Genomic DNA, 19,738 nt, shown 5'->3' on the forward strand with positions numbered 1-19,738 from the left:
TGCTAGTTGTTACTAGGAGCATGATAGATTTTTTTGCTAGAGTGTTCTGAAGTGGTTACTAGGCGGTTGCTAGGGCATTTGTGTGGTTACTAGGGGGTTGCTAGGCTGGCTGTGTGTGTGTGTGTTCACCTCATACTGAGTGATGATGCCGAAGGTCTGCGCCGGTTCTCTCCACTTCAGCAGGATCTTGTCCTCATAAACACTGGCCTGGATCGAATCCAGAGGAACTTCCCCCGGCACTGACAGGAAGTGACATCACAAACCATCAAAACACAGCAAAAGCAGCAGCTCTTAATATGCATACGACATCCTCCGTAGCTGTTTTGTGTTGTTAGATTTAAGAAACGTTAAATTAATTTTTGGTAGCTAAGAAGTGGGCGGTTCATACTGAAAATGGGTATTAATAAGTGAAGGTGTTTTATTACTAAAATGAGAACAAATGATGGTTTTGAATGCATAAATCCACACAATCCCCTCAGACGCTCACGTTCTCCTCCTCCAAACATGTCTGTGAGCACCAGAGATTATTTCCGATTTGTTTATGGTTTCATCCTGTCGCAGGAGTGTTATTCACTCTGAGCAGAACAAAAGAGCGCGTGTGTGTTTAACATCCAGTCGAGACGTGGCCCAGGTGTCTAATTATTTATAAAGGTTGCCAATCTCTGGAAACAGAAAAATCGTGTTTATTCCATCAGAAGAGCTCTGCTAATGGGGGACGTAATTAGACATTCAAGCTAAATGTCAGCGCTTCACCGCACTGGAAGAAGAAGTATGTGGAATAAGATGAGAGCGATCCAGCTGATTCACTGATGTAATGTGCTCTTAGACATAATCCAGCACTCGTCTGATCAACTTAACCTTCTTCAGATTCAGCAAAGAAGCCTCTTCTGATCAAGAGCTTTTCCTGTCTGTTTCAGGTTATTGAGGTGCTTTATGGTTCTTTGTGATTAATAAATTCAATCAAATGCAATCCTGATGTTTCAGAATTCTTCAGATCAGTGTTTTTTGGGACACAGACACTTATCTAAAGAGCTAGAGAACAGAAAGTTGATCAAAATAGGTAAATATAAGTTGATAAATATGGGTAAGTCTTGGTCAAATCAAATGCTAATTAAAAAAAAAAAAAATAAATATTAATAAATATACTAATAAATTATTAGTTACCGTATAAAATTATTTATAAATGTATTTATTTGGAATATATATATACTTATATCTACTTTTTAAATTAAAATTTTTAGTAGATTTGTATTTCTATATAGTTTTTTATTAATTTTATTTAAAAAAAAAAAAAATGATACGTTATACTTTCCATTTTAATACAAAAATTGTTGTGTGTATATATATAATCTCCAAGATGCTTCAAGAAACCTACCTGCAAAGCTACCTGAAAAACTATGCACAAGTGCACCTAGGGCAAAAGATTTAATTTAGTTAATAGAAGTTAATTAATAAAGAAAATATATTTATTATTTTTAAAGTCAGTAAAGTCGTGATGTATTGTCAAGTATGGTGACCCATACTCGAAATTGGTGCTCTGCGTTTAACCCATCCAAGTGCACACACACAGCAGTGAGTAGTGAACAAATCCACACACACACACACACACACACCGTGAACACACACCCGAGCAGTGGGCAGCATTTATGCTGCGGCGCCCGGGGAGCAGTTGGGGGTTCGGTGTCTTGCTCAAGGGCACCTCAGTCGTGGTATTGAGGGTGGAGAGAGCGCTGGACATTCACTCCCCCCACCTACAATCCCTGCCGGCCCGAGACTCGAACCCACAACCTTTGGATTACGAGTCCAACTCTCTAACCATTAGGCCACGACTTCCCACAGCATTTTTGACAGCATCCTCATTTTACAGCATTTTTACACAAGAGCCTAAAGCTTTTAACAGCACTGTAGCTTTGCAGGAGGTTTCTTGAAGCATCTTGGAGACACAGTTCTTCTGGATTTAGTCTCAGTTTGTTCTGTTTCTTCATGTCATTCCAGACAGACTGATGATGATCAGATCAGATCTCAAACATCTCACTGGATTATTACAATTAATGGCTAAATTAATGTTTGGAAATGTAAACTGATATTTCCTCCTGACACACTACAGCAGAAGATACAAATAACTGACTTAAAACCAGTTTTAGCTGCTGGAAATACTAGTGTTCTTGTAATTTTGGCCTCCACATATATATACTTACTTTTTAATTTAGTTCATATTTTAAGAAATAAATCCATATTCTCTCTCTCTCTCTCTCTCTCTCTCACCGTCTTCATCGGTCTGGATGTGGATCTCGGGGCTCTCTTTGACTCCCTCGCGGTTGCGCAGCAGCATCCGGACGCTGAGGTTGGTGAAGGGCGTGAGGTTGTGGATGGTGTGCTGGCTGCCATGTGATGCCTCCTCCCTGTTCTCCTCCTTGCCTCCTCCTCTGGCGCGGTACTGCACCGTCAGGCTGTAGTTGTGGCAGCGGGTCACATTGTATCCCAGCGGCTCCCAGCGAAGCGTCACCTGACGAGCCTTGATGTCCACCACCTTCAGCTGCCGCGGGCCGTGCATGGGCTCTGAGAGAGATGACAACACCCAGTGAAATTACTTTTAAAAGTAATGCATTATAATATTGTCTTATTCCCTAAAAACTAACTAATTACGTTACTTTGCATGGAGTAATGAGTTACGTTACTTTTGAGTTACTTTTTAAATCTGAGCAGGGCTTGCTTGTTTGTTTTTAATATACAAAAGTTAATTTACAAATGTAATAGCCCTTTCATAACAAAAGTGAAGTGAATCCGGCTCAGACTGAAGGAATGTAGATTCAGGTCTGTACAGTAGAGAGCGCCGCTCAAACTAATCACATGAAGAATATGACGCAGGAGAAGAAAGTTCAACACTATTCAGCAATAACTACAATCAAACAAATGTGTCATTTTTTGATTATTAGTTTGGTAGAATTGGATCATCGAAGGTCAGTAGCAAAGACACTGTTTAATAAAATGGAATTAAATACATAAATGATATTTGTCTTATTTAACATATTTAATTATTGCAGGTTTGTATAATATTCTGAGTTTGCATTTGTCTGTTTTATTGATTTTGAGGAACACTGAATATGTTTTAGTGCAGGTGAGATGAGTAAATACATGCTGATATTTAGTCTAGAACTACAGTAAGATCATGTTGATATTTAGTCTAGAACTACAGTAAGATCATGTAAATATTTAGTCTAGAACTACAGTAAGATCATGTAAATATTTAGTCTAGAACTACAGTAAGATCATGCAGATATTTAGTCTAGAACTACAGTAAGATCATGCAGATTTAGTCTAGAACTACAGTAAGATCATGTTGATGTTTAGTCTAGAACTACAGTAAGATCATGTAGATGCTTAGTCTAGAACTACAGTAAGATCATGTAGATATTTAGTCTAGAACTACAGTAAGATCATGTAGATGTTTAGTCTAGAACTACAGTAAGATCATGTAGATATTTAGTCTAGAACTACAGTAAGATCATGTTGATATTTAGTCTAGAACTACAGTAAGATCATGTAGATATTTAGTCCAGAACTACAGTAAGATCATGTTGATATTTAGTCCAGAACTACAGTAAGATCATGTTGATATTTAGTCCAGAACTACAGTAAGATCATGTAGATATTTAGTCTAGAACTACAGTAAGATCATGTTGATATTTAGTCTAGAACTACAGTAAGATCATGTTGATATTTAGTCTAGAACTACAGTAAGATCATGTAGATATTTAGTCTAGAACTACAGTAAGATCATGTTGATATTTAGTCTAGAACTACAGTAAGATCATGATGATATTTAGTCTAGAACTACAGTAAGATCATGTTGATATTTAGTCTAGAACTACAGTAAGATCGTGTTGATATTTAGTCTAGAACTACAGTAAGATCATGATGATATTTAGTCTAGAACTACAGTAAGATCATGTTGATATTTAGTCTAGAACTACAGTAAGATCATGATGATATTTAGTCTAGAACTACAGTAAGATCATGTAGATATTTAGTCTAGAACTACAGTAAGATCATGATGATATTTAGTCTAGAACTACAGTAAGATCATGATGATATTTAGTCTAGAACTACAGTAAGATTATGTTCACACACAACGCTCTGCACTTACTCCTGATTTCTCTCAACACCAGAGCTGTCACTCAATACATCAGAAACACAGGAACTGGAGTTAATTATTTGAAAAAGTAACTCAGATATTTACTTCTGAATTAAAAAGGAATGCGTTACTTCACTAGTTACTTTAAAAAGGTAATCTGATTAAGTAGCTTGTAATGCGTTACCCCCAACACTGACAACACCATAATGATGCAATGAAAAACACTAAGCATTCACGCAAGCAGAATGTCAAAAAACACACATATAGTTTTTAAGAAACGTTTCAAGGCCAGAAACATTCTCAGTACAGCAGCCCACACCGACACACAACACAAAACCTTCCCAACAACATCTGAAACCACATCATATCTGCCCTAAACACATCATGTACTGTATATGCATATTATATTTACATAAACCAAAACTAAACATTGTCATCATTTATTCAACCTCATGTCATTCCAAACAATATATTATTTGATTTATTACAGTATATGACTGTCAAACACAAGATGATGCAACAATACAGGAGTTCATAGCAACCACAACCGCATGTGAAGATCCAAAAAAGGACAAAAACACCATTAAATCATTTTTTTTTTCCCAGTTATATTACATTTATATTATTGAATTTGTCTAAATTTGACTTTGGTCGAGCAATTCCCAGTTTCTCTCTCACAACTTTGGAATTTTTCTTATAATCCTTATAAAGTTTATATATCTTAATAAATTATTTTTTTTTTTTTGGCAATTCAGAGTTTATATCTCACAATTTTAGAATGTTTCTAACAATTCTGAATTTTAATTGTCATCTCACAATTTGAATTTGTTTTCCTCACATTTCTGAGTTTCTCTATTTTTTTCCTCATTTACTCCATGGTGGAAACAAAAAGCAGAATTGCAAAATGTAAGAACTGCAGAAAAAAAGGCAGACCTGTGAGATGATAAACTTGGATTTATTTAAAAAAAAAAACAACCCCCCACATATTTCTGTGTCGATATCTCATCCCAGTTACCTTTTATATTGTTTCATTCTGTGGTGCAAACGGCTTCCATATTCATTCATATGATTTGTGCTTTATATTCCAAATCCATCTGAAGTCAAATAATGATTGATGTAGTTATGAATCTTTGTGTTGTTTTTATTCACTGTTGTAAGTGCTGTGTGAAGATTGTTAATACACAAAGTCAGTCACAGAGGTTTGGAGTGACATGAGGGGAGTAAATGAAGACTGAATGAACTGTGCCTTTAAACAAACACACACAAGCTGGTTTCTGATTGTGCGGCTCGTGGATTGGAATCAGAGCCCTGATCCGGTTTCTGCGGGTCTGGAAACATGAGAGAGGCTCCTATGAGCCACTCCAGGATCAAAGCAGCAATCAGAGCAGAAGAGCAGATGAAAGACTCCATCTAATACAGCAGAACCAAGACGAGCATCACAGCACAGTCCAGAGACATCTGATCCACTTCTGCTCAACGCATATCAAACACACGTCGCTGTCACACAGAATCAAACAACCGCTTCTGTTCCTCTTTTGTACGTTGCATTGGATGAAAGAGTCAGCAGAATGCATACAGAATGTACAGTAGAATTTGCTAAATAACTAACAAACTTAAAAAGTGCTTGTTTTTGTTAGTTAGTACTGTCCAGAATACTGTATTTTCCAAAATACAGGTCAAGCATTTTATCAACTGAAACATGATATAGGCCTATATTTTACACTAATATTTTTCAAGCTGTGTTGATGATCCAGACATGAAGAAGCAAGAGAATGGAAGCTGAAACAGGATGATGGAGGTAAATTGTCATTTTATCTTCTGGAAAACATGCATACCTTCAGTCGCTTCTGAAAGGCAGCAGTGAATGAAATCAGAAGATCTTTCTCCGTCTGTCTCGGTCTCTCTCTGGATGGAGTTAAAGGCCTCAACACACACTAATGGGATCAATTTCCACTCTCGCTTAAATCTGAAGTCCATTTCTCTGGAACTTAACATTTTCCCACCTATTAGATCCAGACAGCGCTCAATTTCCCTTTTCCACTCTGGATGGACGCACACATACACACCATCTCTCAGCTTTGTCATAGTGTTTATATATGTATGTGTGTGTGTGTGTGTGTGTGTGTGTGTATATGTGTGTGTGTATATGTGTATATATATATATATATATTATAGTAGTATGTAATAGTATGGTTTAGCACGATATTAGTAAATACTGACATTATGATAAAAAATACAGGAAATTTCACCAGATGACTTGCATAGGGGGGGAATACCATTTAATGAGATATTTTGTTTTGTTCATCTGCAAATAAATAAATAAATAAAAGCAGCTGAAAATGCCATTTTTGCTCTAGAGATGTGTTTTTAAAGTGTGAAATTCTTTTAGGCATGCAAGATTTGGGAACAAATGTTGGTGTTCATAGTTGAGTTTATAAGAATCAGTAAATTTAGTCAGTTTGCTTAAACCATCTTTACCAGAATCACTATGCTGGTCAACCAGCACTAAACCAGAAAAATCATCTTTCTGAAGAATCTGCTTTCACAAACCGCTCAATGAGTCTAAACATGTTTTATTTCTCCTCACATCTGAAGTCAAATACTATTTGAGTAAAGCAAACACACAGTCTAGACAGACGAGACGCGCCGATATCAACAACACAGTCATTAATAAGCTGTTTGTCTCAAGGCCAGAGGACTTTAACAGACGCCAGGCTATAAAACACATTCAGAATCCAAATTCAACACTTTTACATGCAGCAGGAAGATCTTCTCTGAAGATTTATGCATTATTAGTTATGATGACCCAGGACGAACAGGTCATTCTGATTATATTATTAACACTTCAAGCCTTTATGTACAGTATAATGCAGTGAGTTCAAGTTATGCATTATTCTTAAATGTATGTTATAAAGCATTATATATTTTCATAATTGCAACCAAAGTTAAAATGCAGTATAATGTCACAGAACATTTAGGGAGCGCCGTGGAAAGACTAGGTCTGGGTCCAAATGCAGGTAAGGATCTCTTTAATAACGAAACAAAAAGGCCAACAAGGCAAAAAACAAAACAGTATAGGAACGGGATACATCAAACGGCAACACAGTGCATGTATCCCCAGAGTTCAACCGCAACTACGACAAATATCATTAATACAAATAATTACATTTAATTAACCCAGACAGAGCAGCGGGAGTGTGGTGTATAAATAGTCCATGATAATGGGGAACAGCTGGGAGTGTAATTTGTGACAGGTGTGTGTGATATGCGGCAGGTGTGTGGAGTTAGGGGAATGGAGTCCGGGAGGACGGGAGATGGTGACCTCTGGTGGAGAAAGGAAGAACTGCAGAGCCCGGACTCATGACATAATATTCGCAGAATCCTGAAACAGTTAAATCTGGATGCTTGTCATGTGTTTTAATGCATTGCACATTCTCAAGATGTAATAATGAATAGATGAGTCTTATAATACATTATAACAACAATTGATTGCATTAAAATATTTTAATGATGCATTAAATATAAAGGCTTCAAGTGGTACCAGATTAATAAATGCAGCTATTCATCAAACATGGTCTTCATTAATTCACCTGAATGTTGCTGCTGTTTCATAACATCAGTGAGTCGCTGCTTACCGTGATTTTACCACAGTAAATGCCCAGCCTCAAGAACAGATACTCTGAATGTTTCAGAAGAATGAAAGGTCATCTCAGATGTTTGCATGTTCCTCTGTGAAGCTCGTCCTTGACTGCTCAGACCTGACAGCCGAACGCTCGCTAAATGATTAAATGCAAATGGAAGGAAGTCAGACTTCAAGACGCAGATAAAAACAGCTACAAGCACGCATTACAGAGGACAAACTGCAAAGACGGAGCAAACCTGATGGAAACGCTCTGAATAGAGTTTAGCGTCTCGGATGTATTTCATAATTTATTCACAACACCAATAAATAAAGCAGAAAAATGACATTTGGAAAGGTCAGACGCACGAGAAACCGCTGAACACGCAGGTACAAGAATCAGTCCGTCTTATTCTGATAAATCACACACATCAACATGCTGAAGAACACCGATGGACTGCGTGAACGGATGCGTAATATCACCAATATTCACTTTATATTCATATATATTCAACCTTAGAGTTAGTAAAGTATGTAAGGTATAATGCAAAGCTTTCTGCTTCACGTCGGGTGGTTCTTTGCCTCGAAATCATGCATTAACATGCACAAACATTATATATATAATTTTTCAGTATACAGATATATATATATATATATATATATATATATATATATATATATATATATATATACACTGTACATACACACACACACACACACACACACACATACGGTGCGATGAAAATTACAGATCTCTCCATTCTTTGTAAGTGGGAAAACTTGAAAAACCGGCAGTGTATAAAACACTTATTTGCCTCACTGTATTTCAAAAAGTGAAACTTTCATATATTTTAGATTCATTGCATGTAAAGTAAAACATTTCAAAAGTTTTTTTGTTTTAATTTTGATGATTAGAGCTTACAGCTGATGAAAGTCAAAAATCAGCATCTCAAAGCATTAGAATATTTACATTTGAGTTTCAATTAATGACCATCTCTACAGTATAAATTCAGGGTCTCTCTTGTTCTTTGAAACCACAATAATGGAGAAGACTGCTGACTTGGCAATGATCCAGAAGATTAACATTGACGCCCTCCACAAAGAGGGTAAGTCACAGAGGGTCATTACTGAAAGCTGTGGCTGTTTACAGAGTGCTGTATCAAAGCATATTAAATGCAAAGTTGACTGGAAGGAAGAATTTGGGTAGGAAAAGGTGCACAAGCAACAGGGATGACCACAAGCTTGAGAATACTGTCAAGCAAAGCTGATTCAAACACTTGTGAGAGCTTCACAAGGAGTGGACTGACTATATATATGAAAAAAAAATGAGTAGTGTAGAGACATTTTTCATTTATAAATTGCTAGCAAATTTAACTTCATTTAAATTGTAATTTTTCATTTAAATTAATTAAAAGTAATGGATATTAAAAAAATAAACATGACATTTTAAAGTTGAAAGCCTGAAATAGTATTTTCTTGTAAAATATACTCTGATCATCTTTGTTTTATTTTTAACTTTGAAAAATCATTTTAAACACACTGTATATTTTTAGTTAACAACAATCAGGCTTCACTATTTTTCAATAAATTAATAATAAAAAAAGAAGACATATTAAATCATGTTCATGATATAAATACATAAGTGCTGTTCTTTTGAACTTTCTATTCATCTGTGAATCCTGAAAAATAAAATCTATAGCAGTTTCCACAAAAATATTGAGCAGCACAACTGTGTTCAACATTGATAATAATCAGAAATGTTTGTTGAGCAGTAAATCAGTATATTATTATGATTTCTGAAGATCATGTGACTCTGAAGACTGCAGTAATGATGCTGGAAATACAGCTGCAGATCACAGAAATAAATTACACTTTAACACATATTCACATAGAAAACAGCTGATTTAGATTATAATAATATTTCACCATTTTTGATCAAATAAATGCAGCCTTGAGCAGAAGAGACATTTTTCAAAACCTTATAAAAATATACAAACTTTGTGTGTGTGTGAGAGTGAGTGTGTGTGTGTGTGAGTGAGTGTGAGTGTGTGTGTGTGTGTGTGTGTGCGCATGTGTGCGTGAGTGAGTGTGCGTGTGTGTGTGTGTGTGTGTGCGCATGTGTGCGTGAGTGAGTGTGTGTGTGTGTGTGTGTGTGTGTGTGCGCATGTGTGCGTGAGTGAGTGTGCGTGTGTGTGTGTGTGTGCGCATGCGTGCGTGAGTGAGTGAGTGTGTGTGTGTGTGTGTGTGTGTGCGCATGTGTGCGTGAGTGAGTGTGTGTGTGTGTGTGCGCATGTGTGCGTGAGTGTGCGTGTGTGTGTGTGTGCGCATGTGTGCGTGAGTGAGTGTGTGTGTGTGTGTGTGTGCGCATGTGTGCGTGAGTGAGTGAGTGTGCGCGTGTGTGTGTGTGTGTGTGCGCATGTGTGCGTGAGTGAGTGAGTGAGTGTACGTGCGTGCGTACATGAATGAGTGAGTGTGTGGGTCTGTGTGCATGTGTGAGTGTGTGTGTGTGAGAGAGAGTGTGTGTGTGTTTATGCATGCACGCTCATGTACGCTGTAGAGAATGAGTGATGGGTAAAAAGACGGAGTGAACTCTCTGAGTGAATACTCTAAGGTCGATATGAAACCAACACGGCCACATTTATCCTTTCCACAATTTTTCAAGTTCAGCAAATTATTAAAAAATATATGACATTGATTTTTGTGCTTTACAAAAGGAAAAAGGCAAGAACAGCGTGTGAATCAAGCTCAGCTTTAAAAGCTATTGATTTTTTGGACAATTGGCTGTATACACAGAACGATTTGTGAGATTATTTAAGAAAGCGTCTGAAATGTGACCCGCGAGCTCGTGAGCCATTATTCAAGTGTTCTTATTTCCAGACATTTCCTTCCTATTGATGTGAAAACCACTTAAGAATGAGGAGGAGACGAGAAAACACGAGCAGCGCGTGAGACGATTCAAACTCCACCAGCTACACCATCATCAGTATTCTTTAAATGTCTCCTGAATCACTTTCAAAACACAGTCTGTAAGGTAACTGACTGACAAACTAGCAAAACAAACAAACAACAAAAATATGGAACTGACTGAAAAAAAATTATGCAATCCCTTTTTTTGGTTTTCTTCAAAAAGATTTTGTATTTACTTTGTATTAAATTAATACTTCATTCAAACATGAAAATGTGCTCATCCTCAGATCAGGATGAGTGTGTTTCTTCATCAGGTTTGTAGAAATGTGTCTCTGCATCAGTGTCTCAGCAATGGATGCTCTGCAGTGAATGGGTGCCGTCAGAATGAGAGTCCAAACAGCTGATAAAAACACCACAATAATCCACACCACTCCAGTCCATCTGGAGAAGACAAAAGATGAAACTAATCCAGCATTAAGATGTTTTTAACTCAGATACATTGTCTATAATCCATAATAACTCTTCCTCCAGTGAAAAAGTGTTCTGGTGTGAATCAGGAGAGAAATCTGCAGATCAAGCACCGTTTACAAGCCAAACAAATGTTAACTGATGGACTGGAGTGGTGTGGATTATTGTGATGTTTTTATCAGCTGTTTGGACTCTCATTCTGACGGCACCCATTCACTGCAGAGCATCCATTGCTGAGACACTGATGCAGAGACACATTTATACAAACCTGATGAAGAAACTAACTCATCCTAATCACAGATGGCCTGAGGATGAGCACATTTTCATTTTTGGGTGAACTATTCCTTTAAATAACTCCAAAACGTTTTTAATACTGAAGGATGAAAACAGACTGAAACGAAGTGAACGAGAGCTGATGGACGTCTGAAGGCTCCTTCACATGCATTTGCTGCCGTTTAAAGAGTGTCATGCAGAAAATAGAGCTTTAAAATCCCTCTATTTGCGTAACTATCAGCGACACACAGTGATGGGGACGAGTCCGAGCGGGACGGGAAAATCCTCACACACACACACACACACACACACACACAGCGAAATCTGTGAATGCCACCCAAACGTAATGTTGGTGAATAGTCCAGAGAGACGGAGACATTATCAGCATGTTTAACAACGTCAGTCATGGAGAAACACCTCAGCAATGACTGAATCAGGCCAATTTCTGCATCAATACAGAGAAAACCTGCCACACACAACCATAAAAACACACAGACTCAATGAAACACCAACACAACTGTAAAAATCACCATCTCACTGGCAAATTATATTTTGTTTTTATATTTCTTATTTCTCTTATTTCATAAATCAAACAATTAAGCTGTAAAAAACTAAAAAACAAAAACAAGAATAAACAGCTATTTGTCAGTGGAGTGAGAAAAACTGCACCTGTTGTAAAATGTTCCGATGCTTTTGCTGGAAAATAAAAAAAACAAAAACTGAGCAAGAAAACAAACCTTAGCAACCCTGCTTCTCAAATACTGTAAATGTCAGTACAGTAACAGTGATATAAAGCACAAACCTGCTTCTCAAATACTGTAAATGTCAGTACAGTAACAGTGATATAAAGCTCAAACCTGCTTCTCAAATACTGTAAATGTCAGTACAGTAACAGTGATATAAAGCACAAACCTGCTTCTCAAATACTGTAAATGTCAGTACAGTAACAGTGATATAAAGCTCAAACCTGCTTCTCAAATACTGTAAATGTCAGTACAGTAACAGTGATATAAAGCACAGCCCTGCTTCTCAAATACTGTAAATGTCAGTACAGTAACAGTGATATAAAGCTCAAACCTGCTTCTCAAATACTGTAAATGTCAGTACAGTAACAGTGATATAAAGCACAACCCTGCTTCTCAAATACTGTAAATGTCAGTACAGTAACAGTGATATAAAGCTCAAACCTGCTTCTCAAATACTGTAAATGTCAGTACAGTAACAGTGATATAAAGCACAACCCTGCTTCTCAAATACTGTAAATGTCAGTACAGTAACAGTGATATAAAGCTCAAACCTGCTTCTCAAATACTGTAAATGTCAGTACAGTAACAGTGATATAAAGCTCAAACCTGCTTCTCAAATACTGTAAATGTCAGTACAGTAACAGTGATATAAAGCACAAACCTGCTTCTCAAATACTGTAAATGTCAGTACAGTAACAGTGATATAAAGCTCAAACCTGCTTCTCAAATACTGTAAATGTCAGTACAGTAACAGTGATATAAAGCTCAAACCTGCTTCTCAAATACTGTAAATGTCAGTACAGTAACAGTGATATAAAGCTCAAACCTGCTTCTCAAATACTGTAAATGTCAGTACAGTAACAGTGATATAAAGCTCAAACCTGCTTCTCAAATACTGTAAATGTCAGTACAGTAACAGTGATATAAAGCACAAACCTGCTTCTCAAATACTGTAAATGTCAGTACAGTAACAGTGATATAAAGCTCAAACCTGCTTCTCAAATACTGTAAATGTCAGTACAGTAACAGTGATATAAAGCACAAACCTGCTTCTCAAATACTGTAAATGTCAGTACAGTAACAGTGATATAAAGCTCAAACCTGCTTCTCCACTGTGTCTCGTGTGTTAAACTGTAAACATGAGCCGTGACAGAGCAAACACAATGAGCACCTGACGGCTAAATGACGCTCGGCCTCTCTCACCAACGGCTAATTGAATAATTTTAGTGTGACATTTAGATGGAACTATTAGCAGCTCTTTATCATTACAGCTTGACATTTAAATAATGTTTTCTAAATTACCAGCACATTATTGGCTCCTGTTCATCCTAATGGCTCATTCACATCACCTTTATCATGCAAATAGATAACATGATTACACCACGCCAGACCAGACAATGAGAGAAGTGTGTGGGTGTTTATATTACATTAGACATGACCATTTAGAGCTATAAAGAATAAAATTATATGTACACATCCAAACTACTGCTCAAAAGTTTGGGTCGGTATGGTTTTTTAATGTTTTTGAAAGAAGTCTCTTCTGCTCACCAAGGCTGCATTTATTTGATTAGAGATACAGTAAAGACAATAATATTGTGGGATATTTTTCCTATTTAAAGTAACTGTTTTCTCTGTGAATATGTGTTAAACTGTAATTTATTTCTGTGATGCGCAGCTGTATTTTCATCATCATTACTGCAGTCTTCAGTGTCACATGATCTTCAGAAATCATAATAATATACTGATTTGCTGCAATTCTTTCCCTCACTTTAATTAAATCAAACTGAGGGAATGCATTAATAAAGCATGGCGATGATGAAATAAATTGAGGGTACCAATTAAGTTATATGAATAAATTCTTAATTCGTGGCCAAAATAAATATATTTTTGCTGGCATTTCATGTGCAGGTCCATACATCACCCATCATATTTTTATTTTAATATAAGCAAGTTTGTCATAGTACTATTTTATTGTCATCAGCATAAAAAATTATTTTCAAGCATTGGTCATGCATCATAACCCAACATAAAGCATCATAAAGCACTGTAATGCATTTTAACGCAACATAAGGCATTGTAATGCAGCATAAAGCATCGTAACGTATCATAAAACATCTTAATGCATCATAATGCAACAGAGCATCATAAAGTATTGTAATGCAACATTAAGCACTGTATTGTGTTGTAACGCAACACAGCATCAAAACGCATCATAACGTAATAAAGCACCGTAATGCAACATGATAAAGCATCGTAACACATCGTAATGCAACAAAGCATCATAAAACTTTATAACGCATTATAATGCAATATAAAGCATCGTAACACATCGTAATGCAATATAAAGCATTGTAACTCATTGTAATGCAACAAAGCATCATAAAGAATGGTAATGTATTGTAACGCAATAAAGCATCATAAAGCAACATAAAGCATCAGAAAGCATTGTAACGCATCGTAACGCAATATAAAGCATCATAAAGCATCATAAAGCACTGTAACACATTCATTAATAATAGTTCTCTGTTTAATATAAGTTTGTCACTGTACTGTTTTCTTGCTGTAAGAATAATAATAATGAATCAACCCGCATTGGTTTTGTTCAAAGAAAGGATCCAATGTCCAAAGGATAAAGATCAAAATGAGTGCTACAAATCCTGAGCAACACTGACAAATATCTTGTAAAATGTGCGGCGTAATCGTAATATCGATGCTGTCACATGTTTACTTTAATGGGTTTATGTATTAATTTCCTCACTTGAGGGATCCCTATTTGAAGTTTGTCAGCTCTGGTTTGTCTTCTTTCATTGCATGGAAAGAAGAGTAAACGATGAGTTTTGTTTTCGTGTGAATTATTCTCAACTCAAGTCTGTTGAGGTCAGTTTGTCTGATTGGTGTGATTTTTGACTCAGATATGGCTTTATCATTTGCATCTTCAGTCGCTCCGATCACACTTATTACAGTGAGAGTGAAGTTGAGTTTTCACACTGCTACTGATAATGTGATCCGCTCAGTCTGAAGGTGATTTCTTCTTCATTCTCTATCTCGTGTCTCTCTCCATCTCAGTCACTGATGGTCTGATGGCTGTATTGATGCACGGAGCGGATCGCTCCTCACACTAGTTAATGAAACGCAGCTCTTCTAGCAGGTGCTTTAATGAGATCAGCTGTGTGACCCGTCGGGCTCGATCTGATTTGTCGATCTGCTCGAGAAGATCAGGGGGTCACGGGGTCACGCTTTAACATGAAGGGAAGTTGGTCGCACCCTGTGAACCCAATCACTAGAGCGATGGTGTTACCGTGGCAACCGAGCCTGGGATCGATGCTCAGTGTTAACTGGAGTTTGTGTTTGGGATGGAGATCAGAGAGACTGGGAGTTATTTAGGGTCAAAACTAATGCTCACTGCCCTCAAAACTATTTCCAACTTACACAACCACTATCATTCAGACATGTTTTCTGAAAGAAATTATTACTTTAATTCATCAAGCACGCATTAAACAGTAGATACATTTATTCTTAATTCATGGCCACAGTTTAATTCAAATGAGGAAAGAAATTAAGTCGTGGGAGCAATATATATATTGAACAGTTGAAACTGTTGTGCTGCTTCATATTGTTTTTTGGAACATATGATACTTTTTTCTTTGAAACTTTGAATACAAAGATAAAAATAACAGGATTTGTTCAAAAAATAAATATTTTCTAACAATATAAGTCTTTACTATGACTTTATTAATTTAACACATCCCTCCTGAATAAAAGCACTAACTTCTTTAAAAAAAAAAAAAAAAAAAAATTAACAGCACTGTATATGGCAACAAAATTTATTTTTTTTGAATAAATGCTGTTCTTTTAAACTTTTTATTAATCAGAGAATCCTAAAAAAAATATCACATGTCCCAAAAAAATATGAAGCAGCACAACGGTTTCCAACACTGATTATAAATCAGTATATTAGAATGATTTCTGAAGATCATGTGACACTGAAGACTGCAGTAATGATGCTGAAAATACAGCTGCAGATCACAGAAATACATTACAGTTTAATATAATATTTACATAGAAAACAGATGTTTTAAACTGCAATAATATTTCACAAAATAACAGTTTTTTTTCTGTATTTTTGATCAAATAGATACAGCCTTGATGAGCAGAAGAAACTTCTTTAAAAAACATATATATATATATATATATATATATATATATATATATATATATATATATATATATATATATAATATATTTATATATTTATTATATTACATTTCATAATGTATCATAATGCATAGTGCATCATGAAGTGTCATTATACATAATTATGCATCAATGTACAACACATCATAAAGCATGATAAGGCATCATAAAGCATTATAACAGTCATTCATATAGGTCATGCACTATATTTCAGCTCTTCAGACCCACATTCCTGCTGATACTCTCTGAAAATCAAATGATTTGAGAACTTTTGAGGAAGTAAGAGTGAAAGTAAACGCTGACAGAAGGAACTCTCCCGTCTGGTGTGTAACAGGGCTGAAGGTTTGGGTCTAATGAAACATGTTTTCTCTGCGTGATTCATCTGACAACATACATCATGACTGACGGATATATAGAGAGATGAGTTTACAAACAGCCTGCAAAGTGCTGAAGCTGATTCCTTTCTTATTCATTTAATTCCTCCCACCGCTTTAAAATCAAACTTAAAAAAATAAAAGCAGACAAACAGTCAGGAGTGAATTTATCTTCATTAGCGCTGAAGCTCATCTGCTTCCACTCAGCTGCCATCACTGAGGATGAACGACATCAGACGAGACGAACGAGAAGAACGACAGATTAAAAACAGAGAAAGGGGGAAAAGAAAGAAAGAAACAAAAGAAAGAGATGGAAAATAGAGAAATAATTAATAGAAAAAAGAAAAGAAACCAAGAAAAAAGATAAGAATAATTAGAAGAATAAAAAATTAAAGATTAAATGTAGAGACAGAAAATAGAAAAATAATTAATATGAAAAGAAACAAAGAAAGTAAGAGTAAAAAAAGAAAGAAAAAGCACAAATGAAAAAAATAATAAAAATAATAAAAGGAAAAAAAATATTAAGTTTTGCAGTAAAAAATTTAAGAAAAATACAGTAAAGAAGAAAGAAAAATAGAGACAAAAATAAAGTAAAAGAAAGTACATTTTCATTGATCATAAAATCATTTGTTTGTGTTGAAACCTTGCGTCCCATGATGCATCACACCAAGCTTTTCCTCAATGGTTCTCATGTGAGGCGTCAGGTATGAGTGAACATTATATTAATATGAAGATTAATGTCAAATAATGCATGCTCCTCACACAAACGCTCATATCAGAGCGAGAACATGAACTTCTGTCATGATGCTTGAGTGGAAGATAAAAGACAGAAGTAAGTATTTAACATGCCTTGGATGTTTGCATGAAACATCTGCTCACAGCTGGAGTTTGAGGAGAGACAGCGGAAACAGACTGACGCTAAATAAACTCAAGCTCTCACAGGATCGTCCTTGAGATGCTCACAATGAGCCGCTGTTCCTCCGAATGCACGCAATCATGACAAAAGACAGGAGAGTTCAGAGCATCCCACACAACAATCACTGAACTCCAGCGGCCAAACCACCTCCAGAACACAACATCTCTATTCTATCAGACTCTCGTGACGACTGCAAAAATATCACATCTGAAAGTTTCAATTACGGCATAAAACATTAGTTATAGTATAATACATTTACATTACATTTACATTTATGCATTTAGCAGACGCTTTTATGCATTCAAGTTACAGTTTTTTTTAAACATTTTTATCAGCTCTTGCTTTCCCTGGGAATCGAACCCATGACCTTGGCGTTGCTAGCGCCATGCTCTACTATTTGAGCTACAGGAAAGCTAATAATAATAATCATAATAATCATAATAATAATAATAAAAAAAAATGTTGAAAAAATACAGCACAGAACATTATGAAAGTTTATAGAATCAGAATGAGCTTTATTGCTAGGTATGTTTACACATACGAGGAATTTGTTGTAGTGACAGAAGCTCCACAGTGCAACAGAAAGACAGCAACAGGACAGGACACAGATAATAAAAGAATAATATACAAATATACAAAATAGGCAATGTACAAAGCAGCAAAAACACAATATATAATATTGATAATTATGTGTGTACAGGTCTGATATGTGCAAATTTGAAAAAAAAAAAAAAAAAAAAAAAGTGTGGTGAATAAATAATGTATATTAGAGCTGTGTGTTCCACGTTTAGTGTCAAGTGTTCATGAGATGGATTGCCTGAGGGAAGAAACTGTTCCTGTGTCTGGTCGTTCTGCTGCTCAGAGCTCTGTAGCGTCGACCAGACGGTAACAGTTCAAAGAGGGAGTGTGCTGGATGTGAGGGGTCCAGAGTGATTTTGCCAGCCCTTTTCCTCACTCTGGATAAGTACAGCTCTTGGAGAGTGGGGAGGGTTGTACCAATGATTCGCTCAGCAGTCCGGACTACCCTCCGTAGTCTTCTGAGGTCAGATTTGGTAGCTGAGCTGAACCAGACAGTTATTGAAGTGCAGAGGATGGATTCAATGATGGCAGAGTAGAACTGTTTCAGTAAGTCCTGTGGCAGGTTGAACTTCCTCAGCTGGCGAAGAAAGTACAACCTCTGCTGGGCCTTTCTGACAATAGCGTCAATGTGATTGTCCCACTTCAGGTCCTGAGAGATGGTGGTGCCCAGGAATCTGAATGACTCCACTGCAGTCACAGTGCTGTTCATGATGGTGAGTGGGGGGAGAGCAGAGGGTTTTCTCCTGATGTCCACGATCATCTCCACAGTTTTGAGCGTGTTAAGCTCCAGGTTGTTAAGACTGCACCAGACATCCAGCTCCTTAACCTCCTGTCTGTAAGCAGACTCGTCACCGTCCTGGATGAGGCCGATCAGTGTGGTGTCGTCTGCAAACTTCAGGAGCTTGACAGAGGGGTCTTTAGATGTGCAGTCGTTGGTGTAGAGGGAGAAGAGCTGTGGGGAGAGAACACAGCCCTGAGGAGCTCCAGTGCTGATGGTGCAGGTGCTGGATGTGTATTTTCCCAGAATCACTAGCTGCTGCCTGTCTGTCAGGAAACTGGTGATCCACTGACAGACGGAGGTGGGGACGGAGAGCTGTGTCAGTTTATTCTGAAGGGTGTCCGTGATGATGATGTTAAAATCGGAGCTTAAGTCCACAAACAGGATCCTCACATAAGTCCCTGGTCTGTCCAGATGCTGCAGGATGAAGTGCAGTCCCATATTGACTGCATCATCCACAGACCTGTTTGCTCTGTAGGCAAACTGCAGGGGGTGCAGTAAGGGTCCAGGGATGTCCTTCAGAGAAGCCAAAACTAGTCTTCGCCAAATGGATGCTAGGCAACGGCATTCGAAATCTGCGCTGACGAAGCTTCACGAGCTCTCTTCCCCCGCCTGTGCGTCCTGTAGTGTTTGACCAGAGCTACGGCTCCGCCAACTACAATGTCCAGCAAAATGTCCGAATAGTCAAAATCCGGTAAAAGATTTTGTGGTGTGATCTGCCGAATATTCAGCAAGTCATCCCTGGTAAA

General features: G+C 36.9%; 1 protein-coding gene across 1 annotated transcript in view; it reads right to left on the bottom strand.

The window, feature by feature from the left end:
- LOC306881002 (receptor-type tyrosine-protein phosphatase mu) overlaps window positions 1-19,738 on the bottom strand; it is a 144,824-nt gene that overhangs the window by 101,305 nt on the left and 23,781 nt on the right. Inside the window, 2 exon segments of the mRNA XM_079434804.1 lie at window positions 130-239; window positions 2,266-2,559. Of these exon segments, the coding sequence (XP_079290930.1) occupies window positions 130-239; window positions 2,266-2,559 (404 nt within the window).

This window comes from Barbus barbus (genome assembly GCF_936440315.1).
Source record: "Barbus barbus genome assembly, chromosome: 15".
NCBI classification, from domain to species: domain Eukaryota; kingdom Metazoa; phylum Chordata; class Actinopteri; order Cypriniformes; family Cyprinidae; genus Barbus; species Barbus barbus.